Source organism: Lepidochelys kempii, chromosome 25 (genome assembly GCF_965140285.1).
Source record: "Lepidochelys kempii isolate rLepKem1 chromosome 25, rLepKem1.hap1, whole genome shotgun sequence".
NCBI classification, from domain to species: domain Eukaryota; kingdom Metazoa; phylum Chordata; order Testudines; family Cheloniidae; genus Lepidochelys; species Lepidochelys kempii.
In genome coordinates this window covers 15,668,420-15,695,536 of record NC_136404.1, presented here as the reverse complement: position 1 = coordinate 15,695,536, position 27,117 = coordinate 15,668,420, and the positions used below count along the sequence as shown (strand labels likewise).

Genomic DNA, 27,117 nt, shown 5'->3' with positions numbered 1-27,117 from the left:
CACTGGCCTGTTCCCCCACCTGGGAATGCCCCACTCCATGCCCTTACTCACTGGCCCATGCTGCCGCTGCAGCTGGAGAAGGGACAAGGACAGTGCTGGGCCTTAGAGGGGACTGGGGGGGTGGGGGGGGGGCTGAAGGTCTCTGCTCCTGCGTTGGCTGCCTCTGCTGAATGGCTCCCGACTCACCGGGGAGTGAGCGGCGCAGAATCGGGCCCCAGAATCCCCCCTCCCCGGCAGGGTGAGTCTGCAAAGCGCTTTGGGATCCTCCGCTGGCGGGCTCAGAGCCATGTGGCCCGGGTTAGGGGCCGCGGCCGGCCCCGCCCAGCTGCGGGGATGGGCCGGGCCGGGCCGGGCCGGGGCGTGGGGGGGGGGAGCCGCCTTGGCCAGGCAAGAAACTTAACTCGCGTTTTCATTCAAACTCGCTGCCGAGACGGAGCCGAGCCCGGGCGCTGCGCGGAGAGTCCCGGGGGACGCGGTGAGCCGGCCGGGGCGCAGGAGGGACGGGGCCTGGAGATGGGGGGCAGGTCGGAGGGAGGTGATTTGGAATTGGGGGCAGGCTCGGGGGTTGGATGTAGGGGACCGGGTTGACGGGGGAGGTGGATGGTGGTTGTTGGGGGCGATACAGAGGGGGTAGGGACGGGGTGGATGTGGGGGGGCATGGAGGGGGAAGGGTTGGATGTTGGGGGCAGTTGGGCAATGGGGGCAGGGGTGGATGTGGGGGGCATGGAGGGGGAAGGGTTGGATGTTGGGGGCAGTTGGGCAATGGGGGCAGGGGTGGATGTGGGGGGGCATGGAGGGGGAAGGGTTGGATGTTGGGGGAAGTTGGGCAATGGGGGCAGGGGTGGATGTGGGGGGCATGGAGGGGGCAGGGCTGGATGTGGGGGACAGTTGGGGCAATAGGGGGCAGGGATCGATGGGGGGCATGGAGGGGAAAGGGCTGGGGGGGATGAAGGTTTCAAATCCATTTGTATTCTGAGCTCTCGACTCTGTTCGAAGTGACCTTTTCCTAACAGAGCAGGGACCCCCCCCCCATCGCCCTCCCATCCCACTAGAGTTGGGGGGGAGAGTCCTCTCCTTGTCTAACTTTAGGGTCGCTCTGAGGGGTCGGCTTTGGCTGGGGGCCCCCGGACGGAGACACGGTGGGGTGGGGAGGTGGAGTTTCACTGAGATGTCTCTTCTCTGCTTTCCATCAGCATGGGAGGAGGGGGGCAGTGGAGATCTTGGAGGGACACAAGTTACCCCATTTTCCTAGCCTGGGAGCAACGGTGAAATGCTTTGATATGTGCTGGGGGGGGGGCGGAGGTTGGTGTAATTTCCCAGCTGCGCTGAGGATGCTGCTGTCCCAGAAAGGGGGGAGGCAGAGGGAGGGGCACATACGCCAAAGAGACCTGTTTGCTTAGGATCCCTGCGTGCCTTTAACCCCCCCAGCCCCACCCAGGTATCTCCCAGATTACAGTACATAGGACTGGGTCCAGCAACTTCGCTTCCAGCTCCAGGGCTGGAGCCGATGGCTGGCTGGGGGCGGGGGGACCACCTCCCTGTGGGATATATTCCCCATCCAGGTGCATTGTGGGGCAGTTCTCCTCCCAGATTTGGCTGGTAGCAGAGATGGGATTCCCAAGGAGCCGCCCCATTGATCTGTGCACCAAGGCGATTCCCGTATCCCAGCAACATGGCACCCGTGGGTGTGGGTCACTTGTCCTCTGTCCCACTGCAGTGATGAGGCCCCTGTTATAAGGACACAGCTTCCCCATGGCACATTTGGGGGCTATTCCTGAGGGCTCATCCAGCCCATGGGCTGTGCCCCACAGGGCCCCTCTCTCCTGCGTTGGGGGAGGGACGAGTTCTGTCTTAGACTGGGGAAATTTCTGCTCAGTGGCCCATTCATCCCTCCTGCAGCCTGCATGGAGACAAAGCTTTCCCCACTCCCCTTGAACCCTCTGGCTCCTGTCACACCTGGACCCTATGGGGTCTGAAATCCAGACTGCACACTGGCCGGCTGGAGCCGGCCTCCAGCCCCATCCCAGCTCCCTTCACAAGCTGTGGGGCAGCAGGGCTCTGCCCCGATGGGAGCCCTGGGTCTGCATAGCACTTTCCCAGGGGTGGCACCTTCCATCTAGCTCCAGGGTCTCAGCCGCATCTTCAGGCTACAGGAGGAGCCTGCTCACCAGGGAAGCAGAGGCCTGTCTCCGCTAAGAGCCCTGAGCCCCTAGCCCTGATCCTTGGGGCCAGCAGGAGAGAGGGGATCACAGCACCTGTCCCTCCAAGAGAAATCCTGCCCCACATAACATGGAGCTCCCCCTCCCCCCCAGAAAGATCTGCGGTGACAGCTGCTTTTCAGGCATCAAATCAAATCCAATAAAATGACCCTGTCAGTCGCTACCCCCCCCCCATGAGAAACCTTGCTGGAAGAGATTGGCATATTGCATTTTCCCAGGAGCAATGACAGGGAGTGGGGTCTAGTGGTTAGAGCAGGGGGCTGGGAGTCAGGAGTCCCACCGGTTAGCTCAGAGGTGAGAATCTGGACTTCCCACCTCCTGAGGGGAACAGGGTCTAGTAGTTAGATCAAGGGAGCCCAGGAGTCAGGACTGCCAGGTCCTTTCCCTGGCTCTGGTATTGATTTGTGGGGTTACCTTAAGCAAGACCCTTCCCCTCTCTGTCTCTCAGATTCCCCCTCCATGATGGTGAGACCCACCTGCCAGGACAGCGGATGAGGCCTGGGGATCGCCAGGCACAGGAGGGGGGTCGGACACCCTGTTCTCTCCCCCGGCCTCTGACGAGTCTCTGCCTTGCAGCCCCACCCCTCCAGCCATGACAGCCCCCAAGGCCCCAGCCAGCTGCCACCAGCTGCGGGAGTTTGACAGTGTCAAGGAGTCCATTGCCGACCTCATCGACCAGCTGCAGGACATAGACCCGAGCCGCCTCTCCTTCTCGCCCTTCCTGGACCTGGACACCCAGATCTCCCTGGCGCCTGTCTCCGACAGCCCCGAGTCCTCCGTCGAGGAGCTGCACTCCACCTCTGAGGAGGAGGCCTCCCTCAGCCTGGCTACAAGCGACTCTCCAGGCCCAGAGGCTGAGCCGGTGGAAGGGACACATAGCCAGGGGGCTGGGCCTCTCCTGGGGGAGGACCCCCGGCCTTCCACAGTGCAGGGGGACCCCAGGCTTCCCATGGCAATGGACCCCAAAGACCTCATCCTTCCATGGGGCTGCGACCCACGGGAGGCTGGCTGGGCGGGGCCTGGAGACAGTGTGGCGATGGCAGTGCCCAAGGAGACCTGCTTCCTGGACAGGGTGGGGGCAGAGCCCCCCATGGTGCAGCACACGGAGCATCTGCCCGCTGGCAGAGAGCCAAGCAGGGCGCAGCCCCACAGCGAGGGGCCGGCACGCCCCACGGCCGGTCGGCCTCTCCCCAGGGAGGAGCAGCCGTTCCTCGGCTCAGGTGTGGAGCCGGTTTCCTGTGGCCCCGAGGAGCCCACCCCTCGCCCGCCGGGGCAGTGCTGTGGCTGCTGCACCAGCTCCCACCTGAAGGCCGTGTCCTCGGTCTTTGTCTCGCTGCTCCTGGCGCCCTGGGTCCTCTACGGACTCTATTACCTCCTGCCCTTCGAGCCGCCGCTTTGCCCGGATCTGGCCAGCCGCGCGGCCTTCGCCCTGCGCTGCCTGCTCATCGCCGTGGTGCCCAGCATGCTTGGTAAGGCCAGGGGTCGTCGGGTTTCAGGGCCCGGGCAGGGGTCAGGAGGGAATCTCCTCTCCTCCTGGCAAGGTTCTGGGGGACCCAAGCTGTCACCCTGCCTGCCCACCCCCCAACCCATCGTGGCTCTGTCCCTGGTGCAGTTTACCCCAGTGCTCATCGGGATGGTGGTGTTTTGCATCCCCCCTTGCATCGGTGAACAGTGCGACTGCACGAGGGGGCAGGGTGATGAGGGGCTGGTCCGGATGCTGGTTTGGCTACCAGGGCTCTAGTCCTGACTTTCGGAGGGAGAGTTATTGAGCAGTGAAAGCAGGGGCCGGGGGCTGCTATTCCTGGCTCTGCCACGCCCTTCCCCGTGCCTCAGTTTACCGTGCTGTAAAATGGGGATAATGATACTGTCGGGGGAGGAGGGTGGCAACTGGCATTTCTCAGACCTGGGTCATTGCAACATCTGCTTAGGAACCCGGATGAAGAGAGCAGAATTCTGGCTTTCCTTCTGGCCCATCTGCCTTTCTTGAGACCCTCACACAAGGGTCTCAGGATCTTTCTATTGACTCCTGTGTCTTGGCCTTAGCCCCCTTGGGCACATGGGTATTTGTGAGGGGCTCCCCTCTCCGGAGACCTTCCTCCGTTCATTTTGGATTCCTCACTTGGGCTCTTGTGAAAGAGTCTGGAGTCCCAAGAGCAGCAGACTTTCCATGCTCTGCAACACAAGATACCAAGACATTCACTCTGCCCTGTTGGTGACAGAAAAGCCACTTCCTACTGGGCCTGGTGCCATATGGGATGGCGTCACCAGCTAAGCTGCTCCCCGGACCCCCAGCAAGTGCGGGTGCATCTGCCCATTGCAGGCACACCAGGCTGGATGGCTGATCGGGCTGCCCTCAGCTGGGGTTCCCCTCTACCTTCCCTCCCTGCTCTGGCCATGGTGCTGAATGCAGTAGAGGGAAGATGTGGTCCCCACCCCAGTTAATTTCTTTGTGTGCCGATTGCTTTCCATGGGGTGCCATGTGGTTGGGGCTTGCCAGCCCCCGTCACCAATTCATCCTCGTTACCCAGCAGTGGGGTCTCTGCAATGTGCATTGACTTGGCAATGGAAATCTCCCTATAAGTGGGCCCAGGAGTGGACAACTCCCAGAACAGCCACCAATCATGACCCATCACCCTCTGATGTCCTGGGGAGATCCCACTCCTCATTCCAAACCGGGACTGTGGCACCAGCCCTGTTATAATCTGTCCCGGGTTTTGCACTGAGCCCAGCGCTTGCTGGGGCAGGACTATGGCTGCTCAGGGCCTGATCCAAAGGCCATTGGAGTGTTTCATAGGATCATAGAATATCGGGATTGGATGGGACCTCGGGAGGTCATCTAGTCCAACCCCCTGCTCAACGCAGGACCAACCCCAACTAAATCATCCCAGTCAGGGCTTTGTCAAGCCGGGCCGTAAAAACCTGTAAGGATGGAGATTCCACCCCCTCCCTAGGTTCCACTGGATCCGTTTGGCTCAGGCTTCTAGTGAGTGCTGCGAGGTCGCCCTTGCAGGGTAGACATGGCCCCTGGAGCCTACTGTCCTATAGCTCACTGTGGAGTCTCAGCCCCTCTGTGGCAGGAGCACAATACTCCCACCCCCACCATGGGTCGGAGCAGTGTGTGTGGGGCTGCAGATGCCTGCAGAGACCTCGCTTATGGGCCGTGGAGAAGACCTGCCAGATCCCCAGTCCCCTCCCTGATGGCTGAGAACAGCTGGTTATTCCACGAGCAGGGGGAGTGGCAGAGCTGGAGTCTACAGGGAAAAAGAAGTCGCCCCAATGCACGGTCACTGCTTTGATTTCCAGTTAAGCCCCCCAAGGGCTTCTAGTGCTGGCAGAGACCTTTCCACCACCAGCCAAGCCAGGAATGTCCTCTGGGCCTGACTCCCATCTCCAGCCACCCGAGCTCCGTCTCCCACGCCCAGCTGCTCCCTGGCCTGGGCACTTCTGCCACTTGTACACGTCTCCCGCTGTCTTGGTGCTGTCAGCACAGGGGATGAACGTTGCCGGGCCCCAGCCCCTGTCCATCTCCCGTGGAAGGCACGCGGGGAGACAGTTTAATTACAGAGAACATTCCTCTTTGTTATCTCTGTAAACAGCAAGCGGGACAGGGAGCAAACACGGGCCTGTTGGCCTGGAATTGGATTTTGGAAGGATCCCTGAGCCCAGCATTCCTGCCTTAATGAGAGAGGAGTGGGAGCTGCTGCAGCAGCTGCCTAGCCAGCCCCTGAGCTTAGGGAGAGTCTGATCAGACGCTAAACCAAAGGCACCTATCTAGGGACTTAGATGGGCCTTGGATGTCTAGTCTGGAGGCGTGCAGTGGGCTGAATGCACTGGGCTTTGCATGACCAGCTGGCTTATCCTCTCCTTTCACTGGGTGCTGGGTGGGGTGGAGGCCTGGACTCACTGCTCATGCGAATTTGCTGTGCACCTCCTGAGCATCCAGTCCCTGAGACAGTCCCTTATAATGATTGATTATTTGTAGCATGGTCATGTCTGGAAGCCCCCCTGGCACGGCACGGGACCCGTGATCTGCACAAACACGGCCCTGCCCCATGATCTAGGTTCCAGACCCCGCCCCAAAAAAGCTGCCCTCGTAGGAAATTTGCCCTCTCTGTGTTCCATGCACTAATAACTCTCATCTGCATCTGGTAGGAGGCTGTGTGGGGAGGGATCAAAAGGGACCCCCCCCCCGACCTTCCCCACCTAGTGACCCAGTTCTGAGCCTCTGCTGGCACTTGCCAGATCAGGGCAGTCAGCTCCTCCTGCCCTTGAATGTTTGATCATGGCTTTTGATTCCTGTCTGCCAGGGAATTAATTCAGGGGAGAAAATCTCACTGTGACCAGGAGGCTTTCTGATGAGGGGCAGCGGGGGTATCAGCTGGGGAGGAGGAAGGGTAGCAGGTCTGACCTTTTGAGTGACATTGATTGCTGCAGCCTGTACAGGGAAGTCCTGGTTGCCCTCTGAGACTTACAAACCGAGGCTTCCCCTTCTTGCATGGTGGGTAAGGTTTAGCCCGAGTGACATGCAGATTGCCGGCCTCTCGGCTCAGCAGGAGACAGGTAGCAGGACACACAGGATGGAGTGCAGCCACACATTCAAGGCTTTAAGTGTAGGATCAGGTGCATGTCTCATACTTCTCCTGGGGCCCACTGTGTCCTGCCTTGTGCCTCACCAGCCAATGGACTCAGCCCTCTGTGAGGTATCTCCGTCCACTGGTACAGTAGCGCCTAGGGCTTTGCATTGAGATTGATGCTTATTATCACCATGGTACAGATGGGGAAACTGAGGCATGCAGCTGCTGAATGACTCACCTGAGGTTACACACAGTGGCAGAACCACAGATAGAACACAAAAGTCCTGGCTGCCATCTATCTAGGGTATTTATGGCTCCTATTGTCGTCGTGCCTGAGCATCTCACAATCTTCATCCTCCTTAACTCCCTGTGAGGCAGGGCAGGGCTGGGGCTCTGCGGTGCAGAGAGGCTAAGACCTGCCCAAGGCCATGTAAGAAGTCTAGCAGAGCAGGGAATTGAATCTGGGTCACTTGAGTGCCACCCTAATCTCTGCAGTGGTCTTCCCTAAATGCCCAGTACTCTGAGCCTTATAAACTCTTGGTCTGGTACAGCTCCGAGCACGTGGTGGTCACTGAACGGCTACTGATAAAATAGGGAGTTGTATCCAGGGACTGGGTGAGCCACATTTACCCCCGGGCTCTGCCAAGCCCACAAGCTCTTTTGTCTGGGGACAGGGAACATGGGGGGTGGCGCTGTATTTGCTGGTGCTGTTGGCCAAGAGTGGCTCTGTCTCAGCAAGAGCACGGCAGGGCCTGGAATTGGCGCTCAGAAGCATGAAGGAGCCTGAGTTTGGCTGTGGTGTCTGATGCAAACCTCTCCCCTCATCCCGCTCTGCCCCTAGGTGTTATGTTCGGGGCTCTCGCCAAGCTCTGCTCGGTGGCCATTGACCCGCTGGACACGCGCTCCCCGCCTGTCCTGCTCCACCGGTTGTACGTCACCAGCTCCATGGAGCAGTTTGTCATCTTCGGCCTCAACATGGTGGTGCTGGCCACGTTCCTGGCCCAGGAGCACCTGCGCCTCATCCCCATCCTGGCCGGGCTCTTCTCCATTGGCAGGTGAGACGCAGGGACCAGGGATGGCCAGTGGGCAGCATGGACAATGCACCCAGTTAATCCCCTCCCCCCCACACCCCTTCCTGCACCCCACAGAGATTCAGTTAAATGCTTCTTGTCCGGCCCCTCCTTAGCAGAGACACAACTCGGGGGCTTGACGCGCCACTCTTGCCCATCGTCGCTCCACTGAAGCCAGTTCACACCAGCTGAGGATCTGGCTCTTCAGTGGGAACTGAAGCACTGAGCTGTTTTGGGTGTAGTTCCCCTCGCGTCCCCTCTAACTGCATCTCCCCACTGAGCTGGTGGCCCCTCCCGGCCTGTTGCTTGCCTCAGGACCGTCGCGAGGGATTCCCGGCCCATTGCTCGGGCTGCGCTGCCTTCCAGAAACCTCCTTCCCCCATTGGCATGGCTGCGTGCCGGCCCGGAGCAGCATCCACAGAGTGGTCAGGCTGCAGAAGTCAGTAGGCGCTACCGTGATGTAACAGACAGGAGAGCTTCTCAGAGCCTCTTGTTTATTTCCAGCCATGTTCTGAGCCGGATCTCTTTGGCAGGTGTTTAACCCTGATTGCATCTCCTTGACTGGCTGATTTCTTAAACTGGGGAGGCCTGGGGGAGCTTTCAACAAGAGTCTGCAGCCTGGGCAAGGAATGACTTGGTGTCAAATGAACGGCCGAGGGAGGCTATGATGGGTACTGGATAGAGATGATCTCAGCCACTTGGACCTTTAACCTCCCAAGTAACTGCATGATCCTCGTGTTCTCCCCCACCCTGGTCTCCACTCCTGTTCTCCATGAATTGCGTAAGCTCCCCGGGGCAGGGAGTCCATCCTTATTACGCACCACTGCTGGGCACTACATGTGCTAGTCACCTGGCAAGCTGCCCTCAGCCCTCTGGTGCGCCGGGGATGGGTAGCGAACTCTCTGTCCTTTGTGCTGCAGATGCTGTTACTGGATCAGCCTCCACGTCGGCAGCGCTTACCGTGGCTTTGGCTTCGGCCTCGCTTTCTTCCCGGCCCTGGCGATGACTGGCTACAACCTGTTCTGTCTGTACGACCTGGGCTTCGCCTTCCTCTTCGCGCCCTCTCCAGCGGGTGGGGACGGCGGTGGGGCCACGCCTGCCCCCACGTGGGAGCCGGCGACCCAAAGCACTTGAAGGAGGAGATGGCCCAGGACAGGGAGAGTCGTGAGCTCCAGCAGCCTCCAACTCAGGACCCTGGAGGGACGTCCTGTTACCTCTCAGCCAGCCAGCCAGCCGGTCACAACAGTCAGTGCACAAGGCAGCATAAAGCTGCCATGCTACCCTGTTTGCATCCCTGCTTTGGCCCCTCCCCAGCTGTGTCCCCCCCCCGTCCCCCACAGCTGGGCAGGACTGAGTGATGGAAGAGCCCCACAGCTGAAGGCAACTTCTTAGCAACCTCCACCCTACGGTCACTAAGACAGCACAGAGCAGCAGGGCCAAGCACTGTGCTACCAAACAGCACAGTGTGGGAAGGGCTTTTCCCATCTGAACGCCTGCAGCATGCAAAACAGCACCAGCTCCTAGGAGATACTGTAACAGATAGCGATTCTTGCCCAGGGAGATCCCCTTCAAGCCTGGTCTCTCCCTCCCTCCCATGCTGTGTTCCAGGGGCGCAGCTGTCTCTGCAGCATGGCCAAGGTTAATCTGAGCCCAGAGAAGAGGGGCTTTAGCCTCTCCCTTTGATGTGGCCTGGTCCTACCTCCCTCTGGCATGCTGCTGCAGCCAGGGCAGAGAGATGAGCAACTGCATCCTAAGGACATGCTAATCCTGGCAGATTGGCAAGGCCAGACCTGGGTCAAAAGCCTGGCTTGGTTGCCCTTGAAAATTAGCCAGAACTCCCAGGAGAAGGCTCTGAAATTCTCAGCTACAGCTCTGTTGTTTTTATTGCTATTTCCTCCACGGGGCCGGGGCACCCCACAAACATGGGTCTGGCAGCTGTAGCAGTGCCCAGAGTTGTCCTTTCCTTTCTCTGCCACCCAACCCCCACACGTACCGGCAAGTTACATAACACCGACTGCAGGCACGAGCCAGGTACTCAGTTCTGTGAGTGGCTGGGGGGGATTAAGCCCTTCTCTGTGCATTTATGATCCCAAATACTCTTGATCAAAGTGACTTTCTGATTTAAGAGGGGCAGCGGTGGCTTGCTGGAAGAGAGGATTTCATCCCATTCAGTGACGAGCTGGAGCAGAGCAGTAGCCAGTGGACTTGATCCAGCATTGCCCTGCTCCGCACGGGGGGGTGGCCCCTGCTCCCAGAGCAGCAGAGTGACGATTGGTACAGAGGAATGGGAAATTGGGCTGGCTGCAGGAGGAGCGTGGATGCTGTCTGGTGAGCTGTGTGGGATGCAGGGGGCAGGAGCAAGCCTCTGTGGCTGGTAAAGGGAGGGAAGGGAAGCTGGAAGGGAGCTGGTTGTTTGTAGTGTGACAGGAGATGGCTGTTAGTGCTGTTAGGTGGGGACATGGAGTGGTATTGTGTCAATATGCAGTGCTGGGCCCAGGACCTTACAGAGACAAGACTGGTGGGGACATATCTTTTATAGTCCCTCATCCCCAGAAGTAAGGCCAATAAAAGATCTCACCTCGCCTCTCGGTCTGATCACCACAAAGGATTCTAACTCCACCACTGCCCGAGGCAGAAAAACACCCACCCAGGCTCTAGGCTTCCTCCCTTTGCCGCCCCCCTGCTCCCTGCCAAGGAGTATTGCCAGGACAGAGTACTCCCTTCCCTGGCTGAGCAGAGGTAACTCCCCACTTCCGCTCTGTCCACAGGTGACAGCACCTGAACGGTGAATTCTGAGAAGGGAAACTTGAGTCTAAGCTGCCCCCAAGGCCAAGCCCCTCAGTTCTGTTCATGGAACAGAAACCTGCCTCCCTCCTCCACTTGTACAACCATTGTGCAGGCCTGGGCCCAGCTCCACAGCTGCTAGAACTCCCTTGAAATCCAAGCGGAGGGTCTGGCTGGCTCCTTCCGGCACAAAAAGGCCCTTACATGTAGCGAGAGCGGCCACCACTCTGCTCAGCTGGGTCCTTGTAGAAACTCCCTGGGCAAAAACCTCTGAACAAAATAAAATATTGTTTCTACCTCTTCAGGCCCTGCTGTTCTGTTACTGAAAGGGGGATCGGTGCAACTGAGGGATTTCAGCAGCACACAGCCATGGCGGGAGCTGGTTGCAGGAGGGCAGGCCCAGAGCCTCACAGAAGAGCCTGTGGCACCAAGCTGCGATTGCTTTCAATGGGCATTAGGTTCCTAAAGGCCTCTGATGCTCTGGGCTGAAGAGATCAAGGCTTGGTCCTTTGTTACCTAGCAAGACCCCCGGGGCTCTGTGGGCCAAGCCGTACAGCTAGCAGCTTAACATTTCCCCCCCCTCCCACCTGCAAAGCTGCATCTGCTCACAGCTAAACAGGCATTTGAGGTGTCAAACGCCCTCCTCCAGCAAGAAGAGGGACAGGAAAATCCTCTCTCGACTCATCAGTTTTCACTCTCCCTCCCTCCTTTCGGGGCGGGGAAGGCGATACCCTGAACACCTGCTGGGCTGCTGTCGCAATGCTGCAGCCCTGGGCCAACCCTTTGGCCAGTGCAGTAGGCCCCAGGAGCCACGCTGGCTGAGCTCCAGCCAGGGACAGGCGCAGAGGAGCACAGAGCCCCCCCACCTGACTCTCCAGCCCCTGAGGCTCAGGGATGCGGGGGCAGGGTAGTGGTAGCCAATGCAGGGGTCATGGCAGCCCCTAGGGTTGGTTCTGCTACTCCAGTCCAACCTGCATGCACCAAGAGAGGAGGCGCCAGCTCTGACTGACAATAGGAGATTTATTTCACAGGGAGGGGGGTGGTCTCAGGTTCTAAGTCTGGAAGCAGCATGGCCTGCAGGCAGTGTCTGGGCTACGTGGCCAGCACTGCCCTCCACTGGTGGCCCAGGAGCCTGCAGCTGCCCTGGCTCATTTAAGCACCCAGCCCCTCTCGTGTTAGCACTGGTCCCAGTCTCACTTCCCCCTGCCAAGCCAGTGGCTGTGGGCAGAGCGCAGAGCCCCTTCCGCTGCCTCCAGGAGGCGGCGAGGGACATCCCATGGCAGGTGATGCAGAGGATGCCCACGAGGAGAGGGCCCCCGCCCAGCAGGATCACCAGGATGAGGAGGACGACGTGCTGCCCCTCTGCAGGCTTGCTGGGAAAGAGGAAGGGGTACGCTGGCGGGGAGCAGGAGTGTGAGAACTCATGGAAGGTGCAGAAGGGGGGGCAGGCGGTGCAGTTGTTGGCGGTGTCCCCCTGGCACGTGTAGCAGGACGGGTGGCAGGTGGCACAGACCTGGACAGGGTGTGGGCTCCCATTCAGGCGGGAAGACCTCCTGGATCGGTTGTAAGAGTGGGGAGGGCAGTAGGACAGGCAGAGGTGCTGGAACGCATAGAAGGGGCTGCTGCATTCTGCAGGGAGAGGGGCAAGAGTTAGCATGAGCCCCAGGCTGAAATGCAGCCACCTCTGCTGCATTCTGCAGGGTGGATGGGCAACAGCCAGCAGAGCCAGCTGCACAGCTGTGGGGCACGAAGGGGCTTACAGCCCATCTTACTGAGGTGCCCAGGCATGGCCAGTGCCCACACGCAGCAGAGGGGAGCCTAGGCCCAGATCCACAAAGCTATTTCAGTGGCTGTTAGGAGCCTAGATACCTTGGAGGATCTGGGCCTTGGTGTTTAAGGTCTCCTCCAAGGAAGCCCTGCAGGTGTGGAATGCCACTTACTGCTCTCTGCAGGACAAAGGGTTAAGTTGACCCTGCCTGGATTCAAACCTGTGACTCCCAGGAATCTAGGTGGTTTCTAGTTCCAACCTGCTGCACAGAGCACTGGTATCCCCTCAGGCTTAAGGAGGGACAGGCATGCTGATAAGAAGCAGAGCGTTTCTGCCTGCGGGACTGAAAGGCTGAGACTGGTTCAGCCCCAGGCCCGCCCGGTTTGCTGAGCTCAGGCTGAATGGCTTAGCAGCCCCTCTGGCCAAGCCAACCACGCCCCACTGTAATGCCTGATTGAAGGACGGGGAAGGACACCAGCAGGCTTCCCCAACTCATTCCTGGGGCCAGCAGGAGATGCCAGTATGGCCAGGGCCTGGCGCACAGCACCGCTGCAAGGAGGGGGGGGGTCTGTCACTCAGTGACCCCCTATCCTGCTGAGGAGGGCCACTGACTGGCTACTCAGGAGACCCAGCCAGAAGAGTCTAAAGGGAACATGGAAGCATCCTCAGGCTGCTGCACAGACGTACCTCCCCCGCAGCTCACCAGGCAAACGGTCTCCTCTGAGGTGAGCCGAGGTGGCCGGCTGTGCTGGCAGAGCCCTGCCTGCTCTGGGGGTGGGTGGGGGTCAGGCCACGTGGCTGTGGATAACTCTTGACTTTGCCTGAGGATTACAACAGAGCCCCATTGGGGCCCTGTGCTAGTGAGTCTATTGGTGCCAGGGGGGTAACGAAGAACAAGGACGACTCACCCTCGCATGTTCCCTTGGAGTCCCGCCTAACGCACTCGCTCACAACGGAGGCTGCTACCTGCCTGGCCATCATGTCCTCGTCCGTTCCGTAGAGCTGCAGGACGAAGCTGGTGAGGAACCCTGGGGGGCAGGGAGTTCAAGAGAGGAGGGGCTTCAGACTCGATGCTGGGGAGCCCATGATCCCAAATGCCACGAGTTCCCTACAAGACACCTGCACAGGTGCTTCATGGAGCTCTGGGCCCAAAGGGTTAACCCCAGGTGCTATGGATGAGCACTGGGACACCGGGTGTTGGACAGGTTAGTGAATGAACGCCATGGCCATTCACAGCCGGAGCCCACTCCACCCCATCCCAGTGCTAAAGGCCGTGATACATGAGAGGGGCCCCTAGCAAGGGAGCTTTAAAGGATCCCAAGAGGTGCAACCTCACTAGCTCCAAAATCCCTATCAGAAGAGGGAATTTAGTCCAGGCCCTGTGTACAATGAGGGGTGCAGGAGGATGGGATAAAGAGAACAGCAAAGGAGGGGTGCACAGGGGAGGAAATGTAACAGGGCTCAGGGGCACCACCTGGGTCCTGGTGCATAGGGATTAACTCTGGCTCAGCTTCCCCTTGCACAAGCATTCAGGGGAAGAGTTGTGAACAGCCATCTGGGAGACACCAGTGTCTTTGGGAACAGTTCACTCCCACTGGGAGATGGCAACGTAAGTAACAACTAACCCAGGAAGAGACCTTGCTGCCTAGAACTCCTTGCTGGCCTACAGGGGATCATCGCTCCAGTTCTTTAGGCACATCCCCACTTGCTGAGCCGTTCAGCAGCCTGTCCTGAACTCTGCTCAGCCTCAGCTAACCAGAGGAAAAGCAGCTGTAGCGATAGCAAATGGGCTCTTGCATATGTCTCGTGCATGGCGGGGATGCTCACCTGTGTTGTAGGCATCTCCCTTGTTCTCTAGGAAGAGCGTCCAGGTGCCTTGTGGGTCCTCGTCCCAGAAGTGCGTGGACATGAAGGACCAATCCCTGTAGCCCTGGTTGCTGGTGTCGTATGGCCTAGCGGGGGCGAGGGAAGGGAAATGCTCAAACCCTTCAGAATTTGGACACTAGAAGATCAGAGGATGCACTTCAGAAACCCAGAGGTGAGCTTCAGACAAGTGTCCAGGTTCTTACAACGGCAGCTTCAAATGTACCAGAGCCAGGAGAACTGGCTGCCTCAACCATTTGCCTTTCTAGCAGGAAGACTTCTCGAAGCAGCCTTCACCTCACAGCCCTGCTGGGGTAACTCTTCTGGGCATACACTGCTCCCCAGCTTGGGTCAGGAAGGAACCTGTGCCCCTGTAATCTAGTGCATTGTGGAGGCTGGTGGCTTCCCCTCAAGAAGTCAGCACTGGCCACTGTTGGAGACCGGATACCACACCAGACAATCCATGGATCCATTCCAGTGCAGCAGTTCTGATGTCCCCAGTGCAATGGATCCATATAGAGAAATGACCTACCTCTCATCTAGCTAGGACCCCCCTGCCCCCTGCACACTTACCTTTAGCAATATGGGAAGGGCAGGGAGGCTGTAAGCCTGACACCTGTTTGTGACTCTCTGGAGGGTCGTGACCCGCAAGTTGAGAACTCCTATCCTAGTGCCACAACTCGTTTTAGAGCAATCATATTCCCTAAGACTTGAGTTTTAAATCTCTATTATCCATGAAATTCCCATTTGATCATTGCAGGCTGTACCTTCTCCCATGGAAGTGTGAGCTAAACACTTCCTACTGGTACCTTACCTGATGGCCACCAGGGTGGACTTGGTTCCCATTGGGCTGGTCAGAGAGATGGCCAGATCCCCTCTCCTGCTGTAGCTTAGAGAGATGCGGACCTGGACATGCTCCAGGGAGCGGATATACCTGGTCCTCCCGATGCAGGTGGAGACTTTTTTGCTGACTGTGAGTTTTGAGCCTATCTCCCTGCCAGGAGACAAGAAGAGGAGGTGAAGGCGTCTGCCCCTCTCCCTCAGCTTGGGGCCCAGAAACCCAATGAGATCAGGTACAGGAGAGCCTGCTACTAAAGCCTCTTGCTTCAGCACACATTTTTTAATGAAACCACAAAGGAACAGCATCAGGTCTGGTGCATCCAGCAAACCAGAGCTAAAGCAGAGCAGAGCTTTGGGGTGTAAGTTCATAGGGTCCAAGCAGAGGATGGGGATCATGCTTTGCAGGCAGGGTTATTCTTTTTCTGGGGGGAGGGCCCCCAGTGACCCAGATCTTGCCTCCATGAATATGAGGGACAGGCAGTCACTAATCTTTGCTGCCACCCCCTTTAACATCCACAAAGAACTGCAACAGCAGGACCTCCTGAAGTGCTGTGGTGTTTGTATGTATCCAACCCATACTTGAAAATCTGATCCCCATCCCAAGGTCTCATTTCCCTGAGAAAGTGTCTACGGGAAGCTCCTGCTTTGTGCACAGAAAGGCTTTTCTGCCAGGATTCCCCACGCAACACAAGGGGTCAGATTCCAACAGGATTTCTTCTCTTACAGGGGTGCATAGACAACCTTGACTGAACACTTCCTCTGGGGCCTGGTTGTAGTCCACTTCTTGGCCAGGTCCACCAGGTCACCAGCATCCAGGAGTCCATAGCCGTAATGGTGGCTCACTGAAAAACAGAGACACCCAGCCCAGGGAAGTATCAGTGAGCCTCAACAACGGACTGCTAAAACGTGACTCATGGTAGCTTATTGCTTCCAGATTTGCTGTAGAAAAATCAGCTCTTATATACCCAAAGAACCAGCATTTTCTTTCACAGCAAGCATGGAAGGTGCACTTGGTCTAGATGCTGCAGCATTAGTAGAGACCATCAACAGCCAACAAAGACTGTTAAGGGCTGCAAGCCTCTTGTTCTTTTAAATACCATGGCGGATGTAACTAGGATCCCTGGGTCCAGGTAGCAATCTGCACTGAGTAAAGATTTAACGAGCAGCCTCACCTTTGCGTCCAACTCCGTTCAGGGCCCAGTCTTCTGCCTGCAGATGGGCTGGTTTGGAGGCTCTCACCACGAGATGCTGCATGTCGCGCCAGGTCAGTGCTGGGCTAGAGACAAGGAGGACTTTGGGAAAGAGGTCTCCTGTATCAAAAGGTTCAGGTGACTCTGGGGTTGGTGAGAGGGCAGGTGGCTTCTGCTCATCCACACAGCAGATAGAGCATGGGCAAGCTTTCTCCAGGCAGTCCCAGCTTGGTCTCCAGTGCTTTGGAGAGGCTGTGTTACAGGGTTAATAGATGAGCATCTTTGGCTCATTCCATCCTTGGCTTCTCTGCCAATTAGGGCAGACAGTGGGGTGGACACCCAGCCACTTGGACTGGATGGAGACCCACCAATTGGGTTTCCTGCAGGAAGCTGAACAGCTGGGAGGGGGCGCTAGCTTTGGTTTCCCGAACTGTATCCCTGGAGAGGAGACTGCGCGACCCAGGTCATGAGCGATTTTGACTCCACATGACTAGATACCGTGTTTGCTTTTGTCGGAGCGATGGGGAGATATTTTGACCATAATCCCTACAGACATTCTAAGTGACTCTGGAAAGAGGCCCTAGCAGATTCCCTGGGGGTAGTGGCTGCGTTGCCAAGGCAGGAACAGCCTTAGCGGGTAGGAGTGCAGCGTGAACGCACGTTCTACCTACTTGGCCTCCAGAGCGAGCGCGATCATCCCTGCAGCCAGGGGGGCAGAGGCGGAGGTGCCCGTGTGCTTGTCGGTGCAGCGATGCCGCAGATCAGTAGTCACCTGGGGAGAGAGGGTAGGTAAGGAAGCCGTGGGATTGGCTTCTCAGAGAGATGCCAAGATACGTTCTGGACTGAATCCTCTGCTGGGTTTGAGCTGGCCTGTGCGGGTAAAGGAGTGAAATGAAGGGCAGAACTCTCGAGCCATCAGTTGGCTCCCCAGTCGGCCAGAAGGGGTCACCACTGAGCCGCCTCTTGGCTGGGGCCCTGCTGCGGTGGGCCCTCGAGTGCAGCCTTAACCTAGGGGAGAGAGGAATGGGCGGGGGGGACTCACGATCTGCTTCTCGCTCTTGGTGCCGCTGCTGTAGGTGGTGGTGAGGGTGGAGGCGCAGGCCTCGCTGTACCAGGGCACCCGGCCGCTCTCCGTCGCGCTGCCCACCGACAGGGTGTAGATGCTGTTGGTGTACCCGTCGCAGTTACAGTTGTCGGAGTGGATGCCGCCGTTGCCAGAGGCCCAGACGAAGAGAGAACCCAGGCCGCCGCGCCCCTGTGGGGAGGGGAGCAAGCTGGGACTAGTGTTACACTGCGTGGGGCAGGGGGAGGTGTCGGGACAGAGTCCCGTGCTGTTGCAGTGGCGTTAATATGCTGCTAATGTGACACAGGGCTCCTCCCGGCTCTCTGGTCGGTTCGCAGTGCGGACCCTCAGACACTGATATTCCAGGGTCCTGGGTACAGCTGACCTAGTTTCCATGGAAACAATACGCTGTAGTTAAGCTGACCAATCCCCACCTGCCGCAGCATGCGTACAGGGTGCTATTTCAGAGGGAGATGGGAATAAACAGGAAGGGTGGGGCTAGTTCCATGTAAAATTATACCCAACAATTGTTCGTAGTGGATCAAACCAAGGCTCTAGCTAGCCAAGCCTTTCGCAGCAGGCTGGCTCGGACAGTTCAGTGGAGGGCAAAAAAACACCCAGCACCCAGGGCTGTGTCGTGCAGGGGGGAGCAGAATTCCTCCCTGAACTGGCCCCAGGTGCCTGGCCCAGAGCTGGCCTGCTGGGGGGCTAGCCTATGTTATCCCTCCCCTTCAGAAGCCACAAACCCCCTTGACGACCAGAGGCCAAGGCTCTTTTCAGAGGTAACAAGCTGGCAGAGGAGCCATGCCCAGAGCCGGTGCTTACACTTGCTGTCCCCTTGTAGAAAGCTTCCAGGGCCAGCATTCCAGGCCCCTCCACAGTTTTACCATCATCCTCCGGGCCCCAGCTAGCGCTGTAGACGTGGATGTGCTGGGGGCGGAAACTCAAGGATTGAGCCTCCACGAGGTCCGTGATGGGACCGTCGAGCATCCTCACACCTGTGGGGCCAGGGAAGAGAGGGCAGCTAGGTCAGAGGTCTCTGTGAGCCAGCACTGCCCTCGATGGGCCAGTGAGCCCTCTCCCACTCCAGGTCAAGCAGGCGTCTCCAGTTGCTGACATGAGCATGCAAGCCTCCACGGTAGCCTCATACCTAGGGCCCTACTATATTCACAGCCACGAAAAACGCATCACGGACTATGAAATCTGGTCCCCACCCCGTGAAATCTGGTCTTTTGGGTGCTTTTACCCCATACTATACAGATTTCACAGGGGAGACCAGCATTTCTCAAATTAGGGGGCCTGACACAAAAGAGTTGCAGGGGGTTCACAAGGTTATTTTAGGGGGGGTTGCTGTGTTGCCACCCTTGCTTCTGTGCTGCTGCCTTCAAAGCTGGGCTCCTGGCCAGCAGCCGCCGCTCTCCAGCTGCCCAGCTCCGAAGGCAGCACCGCCACCAGCAGCAGCGCAGAAGGAAGGGTAGCAGAACCGCAACCCCCCCCACAATAACCTTGTCGACCCCCCCCCCCCCCAACTCCTTTTTGGGTCAGGACCCCTACAATCACAACACTGTGAAATTTCAGATTTAATTAGCCGAAATCATGAAATGTACAATTTTTAAAATCCTATGACTGATATTGACCAAAATGGCCTGTGAATTTGGTAGGGCCCGAATCATAAATTAGCCAACAGCTCTTCTAATCCATTTGCAGCAGCTAGGCAAGAGCTCCCTCTAGTATCACGCAAGGCTCCAGCTTCAGCCAGGTCAGCCTAACCTTGAGCACTTTGTATATGTTCAGCACAACGCCCAGGCATTCACCAGTCAATCTCCGTAGCCACAGAGCGTGGTGAGGCAGGGATGAGGTTTTTGCTGTTCTACAGATGGACACACAGAGGTTAAGGGACCAGATGTACAGAGGTGCTGAGCATCTGCAATTCCCATTGGCTTCAAATGGATTTGTAGTTACTTGCTCCTGCTGCAAAATAAAAACCCAATCCGTCGGGTCCTCACGGACTGTCCAAAACCATGCAGTACGTAATCGGCAGAGCTGGGTTAGAGCTCGGGAGCTCCTGCCCTCATGCCCTGTGCTGAATCCACTAGACCGTGCTGCCTCTTTGGATAGTCGCAGCCAGTTTTAACCAAGAGTTTGGTTTGAGATGCCTGCAGAACTGCCCTTATGCTGTACAGCCTAGTCCCTGTTCTGGGGCCAAGCACTCCCTCAGAGGTGTGGGCAAGCTCGGGCCTTCCCTTCCCATGAGATCTGGGAGGTATCACTCCAGGAAAGCAGGTCGCTTACCTCCAATTTTTGCATTGTAGGCGACGCCGACTCCACAGAGTCTGTTGTTGGCTGTAGCTGCCACCTCTCCTGCACAGCGTGTCCCGTGCCTGAGGGACAGAGGCAGGAAGCAAGTCACCACAGCCATATCTGCCAGCCAAACAGCCAGATTCCCCCATATACTCTGCCTTGCCACGATGGACAGCGCATGCTGTTCCTCTCCCTGGAATATTCCATTAGGATGGTCCCTCCTTAAATCACCTTGGGGGTCGCTTTCCATTTGGGCACAACTCAGTCAGTGCAAGTTGTGGTAAGTGGTGCAATAAGTGCTGGCAGGTGGGATGAGAGAGAGAACAACTGAAAATACCCAGCCTGCCTGATGGCCCAGATAGCATTACATTTGGTCACCGTAAGAGAAGGAGGGGCCAGATGCAAGGTTAGGATCCTCCTGTTTGAGTCAGCTGGGAATTCAAGGTACTGGACACTCTGGGGTACATTGCACCCTGCACACATGCACTGGTGAGCCTGCCAGATCAAGAGCGCTTGGTAACATTCACTACAGCTGAGACGCAGCTTAGTGTCATTGCTTAGGTAGGGGAAATCCTGAGGCAAATCCCTCTGACTCCAATCCAAGTGCCCGAATGTCCCCCCACAGGAACATGCATGCTTTGTAACCCCAGTCCTTCATTGTACAGGGACAGAATTAGCTTCCACCTTCACCTCAATGCATTGTAATAGTGAATCTCATGATGCACCAGGAGGACGACCCAGGAGATTAGCTCTACTACCAGAGAGACAAAATCCCCAAGGCAGGGGATTTAGATCTGGACACCCCAAGCAGCAGCACCCCCGTTTGCTGCAGAAACTCACCGATTCTCATCCCAGACATTGTAACGAGGCTGTGGGTCGGGATCATTACTGTTGAAGTCATAACTCGCAAGGGGATCCTAAAGCAAGAGGAAACACGAAGGTGAGAAGACCCTGCTTTAGAAAGCATATCTTTGTTACAATGACATTATACTTTCTCTTTAACCCCTGAAACAAAGCCAACAACCAGGTAAATCAGCATCTATGTAGCACTCCACATTGTGAGTGTTCTTCACAAGTGTTACCATGTGCTCCTATGGGGTATTGATAATATCCCAGGGGTTAATCCAGGGAAATCCTATGGCCTGTGTTACACAGGAGGGCAAACTAGATGATCAGAGTGGTTGCTTCTGGCCTAATAATTTAACAATAGGAAAACAGAGATTACCTAAAGCAATTCAGTAGCAGAGCCAGAATTAGAACAGGACTTCCTGGCTCCTAGCCCTATGCTCAGTCCACTGGGTTACTGTCTCAATTATATTCAAACACAGCAACCACTTGTCTCTTACAGTCCAGCCATCAAGAAAGAAGAGTTTATCTACACACACAAAGAGCACTGGGATTAATTTTAAAGTTATTTAATAAACAGGATTTAATTATACCAGCGCAACTTTGTAGACCACTCTTCTGGTTTAAACCCAGTTACATCAGTTTAACTTAGATGCAAATTAAACTAATAGAAAATAGGTTTAAATCAATATAGGGTCCTACACACAACTTTCACTGGTTTGACAAGGTCTACTTATCACACCTTTGGTTAAACTGGTGCTACTCTGCATTTTGACCAGAGCATTAGGAAACCTAACGCTTTACAAAGCATTTATCCCCATTTTAAATGGGGAAATGGAGGCACAAGGAGCTAAAAAGTCACTTGCTAAAATAACCCAGCAGGTCTGTGGCAAAGCCAGGAATAGAAGCCAAGTCTCCTGAATCCCATCCCAGTGCTTTGTCCATTAGCCAAGTGCTTCTCAAGGGGTACATGTACCCTGGGGGTACACAGAGGTCTTCCAGAGGGGTACATCAACTCATCTAGATATTTGCCTAGTTTTACAATAGGCTACAGAAAAAGCACTAGCAAAGTCAGTACAAACTAAAATTTCATACAGACAATGACTTGGTTATGCTGCTCTATGTACTATACGCTGAAGTGAAACTTGGGGGTACGCAAGACAAATCAGACTCCTGAAAGGGGGACAGTCATCTGGAAAGGTTGAGAGCCGTTGCATGCTGTCACTCTGGGAGGATATGGCTGGGAGGGAGGAGTCAACCCAACTTCTGCGCTATTTAGAGGACTTATGAGATGCACTATAAGTGATCACTTAAGGAGATTTCTCCATTTGTTTTCTAAACGTGCTCGGATGCAGCTTCCTCTAATTACATCTTGTCATGTTTCTTTGGTCTTTGATATTTCTTTTATAGAAGCCATTTCAAACGTCTGAAGTTTCCCTAAGCCTCTTGATCCAGCCGTCCAGAGGCTGGGCTCCCCAGGGCTGAGCCCCACCACACCAGGACAAAGGTTCTTTCACAGCTTCTCCTCTTCCTTGCAGGGAATATGCTGCAAAGAAGCAACTGGTTGTAGCTGATCGATCCCAAACGACTCAGCTGTGGAGGTCACAACCTTGGGACACCTGGATAGTTTCAGATTGATCTTACGTAGTTAGCAGACAGATCGGGGTGGTCTCTCTCCAGTCCGTCATCCAGGATGGAGAGCACCACGCCCAAGCCGGAGTACCCCTTGCTCCAAGCCGTGAGGATATTCAGGTCTGGGTGGACGTCGTTGTTCTGAAACGAAAGCCAGACCAGGTTTGAGCACAAAGATCCATTCTGGCCTGTGATCTATGAATCTCCTTTACGAACCATAGAATCGTAGGACTGGAAGGGACCTTGAGAGGTCTTCTAGTCCAGTCTCCTGCACTCAAGGCAGGACTAAGTATTATCTAGACTATCCCTGACAGGTAACTGGTCTAACCTGCTCTTGAAAACCTCCAATGACAGAGATTGTTCTGATTTATTACCAGTATTATTCCTACTTTACAGCTAAGGAAAATGAGGCATGCAATGGTGACTTCCTCAAGCAAGTCAGAACTGAAGAATAAAAGCCAGGAGTCCTGGCGCCCAGTTGGCTGCTCTAAATGCTAGAACGCATGGACCACTAAACCACGAGGATACAGTAGCAGAGTTAGAGGAGGATCAGACAGGAGGAGGTAACAGAATATAAACTCTTACCATGTACCACTGTTTATGGAACCAAGGATCTGTTGGCACGACAGCAATGGTTCTTTTCGTACGCCTCTTCAGCGTTTGCTGCTCGAACCAGTGGACCTAGATGGAGAGGAGTCACCCTTCTTAATGCCAGGGAAAGCGGCAAGTTCCTCTTTGCCAGTCTACTCCCAGTGACAGATGTCACCTCCCATTGTACATTTTCCATACCATTTACACCTCTGTGCTCTACTGGCTTGGTGGAGTGGCCATTTTAACCAGACACCTGGAGATTTGCCATAGCCACCGAAGTAGATCTCATTCCCTGAAGCTTTCGTCTGTGGTTGTAAAGCACTAACAGAAAAGACCCTTTATCAATTCCTAACCAAATCAGTTCCAAAGTCTGTTAGACATTTTAACTGACAGGGCATCAAATGAACGAGGAGATCTTTGGCATATGCATTCAAGGTTTGCCTCTAGCAGACTATGTCTAGGAAAAACAACATTGGCAGTCACTCATGATAAGATAAAAGGTCCTTATGCTTTGGATCTGATCACAAGCTGGGACTCAAGAAGACAGCCCCTCCAAACAAACAAACCGTGGATAGTAACATACTATTAGTTCTTCTGCCATCCTCTGAAGAACTGGTCACTGTCAGGGACGGGCTATCAAAGTAGGCGGGACCCTGCATTCAAGGCTACACATGCTGGTTTGATAGCACAGCAACTCCATTCAATCGGTGCCTGATCTGCAGTATTTATAGACATAACCATGGAAGCTGATGCCTTGGCCGATCCCTTTCCACCTTAGCTCTGACAGGAGGAAAGAGGCCATGCTATGTTTCAACCAGAAGTTAGGTGCTCCATGCAGGAGTAACTCGGTGATATTCTCTGCCCTGTGCTATGCAGGAGGCCAAACTAGATGCTCACAATGGTCCTGTCTAGCCTTAAAATTCACAAACGCATTTTCTAGCAAGCTGAAGTTCTTTTGAGCTTCTACCAGAAATTACACTCTATTCACCTTGGGCTCTCTTTTCAGATGCACATGCCAGCCCCAGTGTCTGTTCAGGGATTCCTGCACCATGCCTCGGTGTTTGAAATGGTAATAGTGTTCCCCTTCAATTATCTGCAGAAAGAAGAGTTATGTATAAGGCTAGGACACAGGTGACAACCAGAAGCCACCAGAAATATTAACCATGTATGTCTAATAAAATGCAGCATCTGGCATTCTGAGTATACAAGCTAGATCTCTGCCCCCTTATAAGCACTTTCCCTGGCCATATTCTAATATATTAAAAACAGGAGAGAGTTGTGTGGGGTGGATTTATTTTTTTTAACTGGCCCGTTGCATTAGGAATTTCCCTTCTGCGTTTGCCTTTGTCATTTTAGAATTCCCTTCAGAGTAATGGAGAGTTAACGTTTCTGATCAGCCTGCCAACTGCTGGCTAACTGGGGTGGGTCTCTCCATGTTTCCATTTTACTCAGTCATGGGGTACTAGATAAAACCACAGTACGTGGCAGTTTGAATGGAATTTTGTTTTCCCCAAAGGACAGGCATCCACTGAAGATCCCCAGCCCTGAACACACCAAGCGTAGAGAGCTAGTTCCACAATCAGTTAGCAAAAGACGTCTTTTAAAGCAAAAGACAGGGGAAAAACATGACAAAGATCTGCACAGCCTTTTAAATATTCTATGAGGCCATTTGGATGCTACAGCAGAAAGCTAGGGAAGGACACAGAGGTGGAGCTGATAAAGAGGAAATCCTTGTAATATCCAATTGCAAACACAGATCCTCTGCTTAAGAGATAAAAACATTCTGTGGCAAGTTTCGGCTCAGGTTATTCATGTGGCCGAGTTACCCTGAAAACAGGCCTATACAATGGTAAAGACAAGTAGTTGTTACTTAGCAAAGCACCACTCGGATAAAGGTTGGTTCGGCAATTGAAATGTTACCTTGTAGGAAACATACTGCCAAGGAAACAACGGAGGGTGGAAAAGGAGCAAACAGATGTTCAAAACACCCAGACTCATGCTGAATGGAAGGTGGGGAGTGGTTGCTGAGACTTCTGAAATAGTGCAATGTTGAGCACCCAGAATAAAGGACAAGTAGGAATCCTAGAGTAAATTCAGAGAGTGACTGGGAGAGGAATCAAAGAAAAAGGACTAAGAAGATAATGGATTTTGGAACGAGGTCTGAATGAGGGGACATTGAATTAGTGGGACACCTGGCTGCATGAAGCACCAGCATTCCTCCTGCCAGGATTTTATGAAGAGGGCAAGCCATTGTATGATCAAAGAAAGCACCACGGAAGATGGGTAGGTCAATATCTGAAAAATCAAGGTGGAAAGTCAGTTGGGGGCTTGTTTTTGGTATAACAGAAGATCAGATTAAAAGCTGGGGAGAAGACGTCATTTGTAACCAAACAGCTGCTCCAGCGGAGTTCTTGAGGCCTAAAACTGGTTGTATAGGCAGAGAAGGTGAATTTGATCTCTTATTGATTTACGGGGATACATGGCAGGATGATGGCTGCCAGCCTTTTAGAACTAAAAGGAGATAAAGCTCTCTTTCAGATAAGAGTGTCAACTGGCGGGCTGGCTGTGTGTTAGGTAAGGTACTGTAAGCTAGCGAGGCAGCATGATCTAGTGAATAGAGCACCAGCCTGGGACTCCGGACACCTGGGTTCTATTCCCAGCTCGGCCATTAACCTGGTGCATAACTTTGGGCAAGTCACTTCCTCTGCCTCCCTCTCACCCTTTATCAGTCTGGTCTATTTAGACTGTAAGCTTTTCAGGACAGTAGCTGTCTTTTACAAAACGTTTGTACAGAACCTAGCAGAAACAGGGCCCCAAATCTCAACTGGGGCCTCTAGGTTCTAAAACACTCTAAATAAATATAAATAAAAAGGTGCAGAGAATGCATCCAGAGAGACTAGGGAATGCTGAACAGAGTTATGGGCTGCAGCGTTTGGAAAAGCAAGCATTCCCTTCTAGTATTACCATTACATTATTAAAAATTTCATAGAAATGTTTTAATTAATCTGGGATTTTTTGGTAAAAGCGTCTTTTTTTACCAAAACTTAATTATGGGCCAACTAGAATGAAAGAGACCCTGCTCTGCACTAAACTTTTTTCCCCTTAAATTGCCAGATAACAGGCTGAACACCAGTGGTATTCTATACAACCTTGCTGTATAATAGGTCCTCTCTTTAAAGATTCATTTGCATCTGTTGTCAATGCCATATGCATCGTGTATGCTTTTAGCTTAAGCTGCCGCATGAGGAGGACTTGGTAATGATGCTAGAGTGTCATCATCTAAAAATAGAAATAGAGCCTGATAAAAGCATCTCAGATACAGATATGACAGAGAAGAGGGAGAGTGAGGGGAGGAAAATAGATAAACAAGAGGCAATGTTTGCAGGAGAAAAAGATTGCAACATCAAATGGCACCTATGCAGGGCTGGCTGGAAGCCGCCTACTTAGTCCTAGGTGCAGTGTAACTTCTGAAGAGTCATCTGTAATGGCAGGCCATGTGAGGGCAGAAGTGTGAACTTCTGCAGCAGGTCAGCCTTTCATCAGCTCCCCCTGCAGACAGTCAGGTGGAGGAGTGACCTGGCCCCCTGGCTCTCAACAGGAGCTTTTCCATCTGGGGAACAAATGTTGGGGTGTTGTTAGAGGGAGGAGGGTATGCTTTGCTGCCCCCAGCCCCCCTCTCATAAACACATCTCTTCCCACCCCCCCATTTCTTGGAAAGGGGGTTTGGAACAGGAAATGGACTGAATTCCTGGGGAAGGACTGGAAGAGCTTGGGAGCAGCCCCTCTTGGGGAGCGGGTGGTCTGGGGGGAAGGATCAGGGTGTGGGGCAGCAGGGAGAAAGTTCCACCAGCCGCTCCAGGACCAGGTTGCTGGGGCAGCATTCGCAGACTGCCCCTCTTCCGCCTCCCTGCCCCACTCCCCTATTTACCCCTCCCCCCGCGGCCTGCCCCTCACCTGCCCCAGGCAGAGCAGCCCGTGCTTGCGGGCCAGGCGCTCGGCCTCCCGGGCCCCCGCGGGCACCCTCACGGCCCAGCTGCTCAGGTAGATGCGGAGCCCGCCCAAGCAGCAGGAGGCGCCGGCCAGCAGCAGCAACAAGAGCCGGAGCCAGGCAGCCGCCGCCGACATGGCTCCGCCCAGAGCGCGGACCGGGTCTCCCCTGCCCGGGGGGGGAACGCGGGGCCACCCCCGCCAAGGGGCCCTTAAATACCCGCCCTGCCCGGGATCTGCGGCCTAGCGCTACGCCTGGAGCCGGGGCCTCGATTTTGCCTCTCTCCCGGGCCGGGGAAGGGTTGCTCGGGCTTCCCCACCCCACGTGTTCACACCCCGGCCCGGCCGGGGTCGCCATAGCAACCGCAAGCCAAGGCAGCAGGGCTCGA

At 55.1% G+C, this 27,117-nt stretch overlaps 2 protein-coding genes across 4 annotated transcripts; one reads left to right on the top strand and one right to left on the bottom strand.

The window, feature by feature from the left end:
* Positions 1–420: 420 nt before the first annotated feature.
* LOC140903249 (uncharacterized) lies at positions 421–10,938 on the top strand. Of its 3 annotated transcripts, none has more exons than XM_073324223.1 (4): positions 421–475; positions 2,668–3,688; positions 7,635–7,848; positions 8,784–10,938. In XM_073324223.1, exons 2-4 carry the CDS (start codon positions 2,812–2,814, stop codon positions 8,995–8,997), a joined length of 1,305 nt encoding a protein of 434 aa, XP_073180324.1. In that variant the 5' UTR covers positions 421–475; positions 2,668–2,811; the 3' UTR covers positions 8,998–10,938. The 3 variants fall into 3 exon arrangements, with proteins under 3 accessions (XP_073180324.1, XP_073180327.1, XP_073180326.1); XM_073324225.1 differs by having other exon boundaries at positions 438–475; positions 2,796–3,688; XM_073324226.1 differs by lacking the exon at positions 8,784–10,938 and having other exon boundaries at positions 7,635–8,329.
* Positions 10,939–11,663: 725 nt separating this feature from the next.
* PCSK4 (proprotein convertase subtilisin/kexin type 4) lies at positions 11,664–26,866 on the bottom strand. The gene is made up of 15 exons (XM_073323728.1): positions 26,696–26,866; positions 23,730–23,834; positions 22,736–22,831; positions 22,163–22,291; positions 20,513–20,589; positions 19,664–19,752; positions 18,197–18,369; positions 17,351–17,563; positions 16,980–17,080; positions 16,291–16,394; positions 15,843–15,960; positions 15,093–15,272; positions 14,243–14,367; positions 13,324–13,443; positions 11,664–12,276 (listed from the first exon to the last, which is right to left on the bottom strand). The coding sequence occupies exons 1-15, from the start codon at positions 26,864–26,866 to the stop codon at positions 11,693–11,695; spliced, it is 2,385 nt and encodes a 794-aa protein (XP_073179829.1). The 3' UTR covers positions 11,664–11,692.
* Positions 26,867–27,117: the final 251 nt, after the last annotated feature.

What these genes read in the sequence shown, in the direction of transcription:
- LOC140903249 (XM_073324223.1), top strand. Translation starts at nt 2,812, where the DNA reads ATGACAGCCCCCAAGGCCCCAGCCAGCTGCCACCAGCTGCGGGAGTTT. An exon ending in CGTGGTGCCCAGCATGCTTG is followed by an intron (nt 3,689 to 7,634) that starts GTAAGGCCAGGG and finishes CTCTGCCCCTAG; the next exon opens with GTGTTATGTTCGGGGCTCTC. An exon ending in GGGCTCTTCTCCATTGGCAG is followed by an intron (nt 7,849 to 8,783) that starts GTGAGACGCAGG and finishes TTTGTGCTGCAG; the next exon opens with ATGCTGTTACTGGATCAGCC.
- PCSK4 (XM_073323728.1), bottom strand. Translation starts at nt 26,866, where the DNA reads ATGTCGGCGGCGGCTGCCTGGCTCCGGCTCTTGTTGCTGCTGCTGGCC. An exon ending in AATGTCTGGGATGAGAATCG is followed by an intron (nt 19,753 to 20,512) that starts GTGAGTTTCTGC and finishes TCTGTCCCTCAG; the next exon opens with GCACGGGACACGCTGTGCAG. An exon ending in TCTACAAGGGGACAGCAAGT is followed by an intron (nt 17,564 to 18,196) that starts GTAAGCACCGGC and finishes CCCTCCCCACAG; the next exon opens with GGGCGCGGCGGCCTGGGTTC.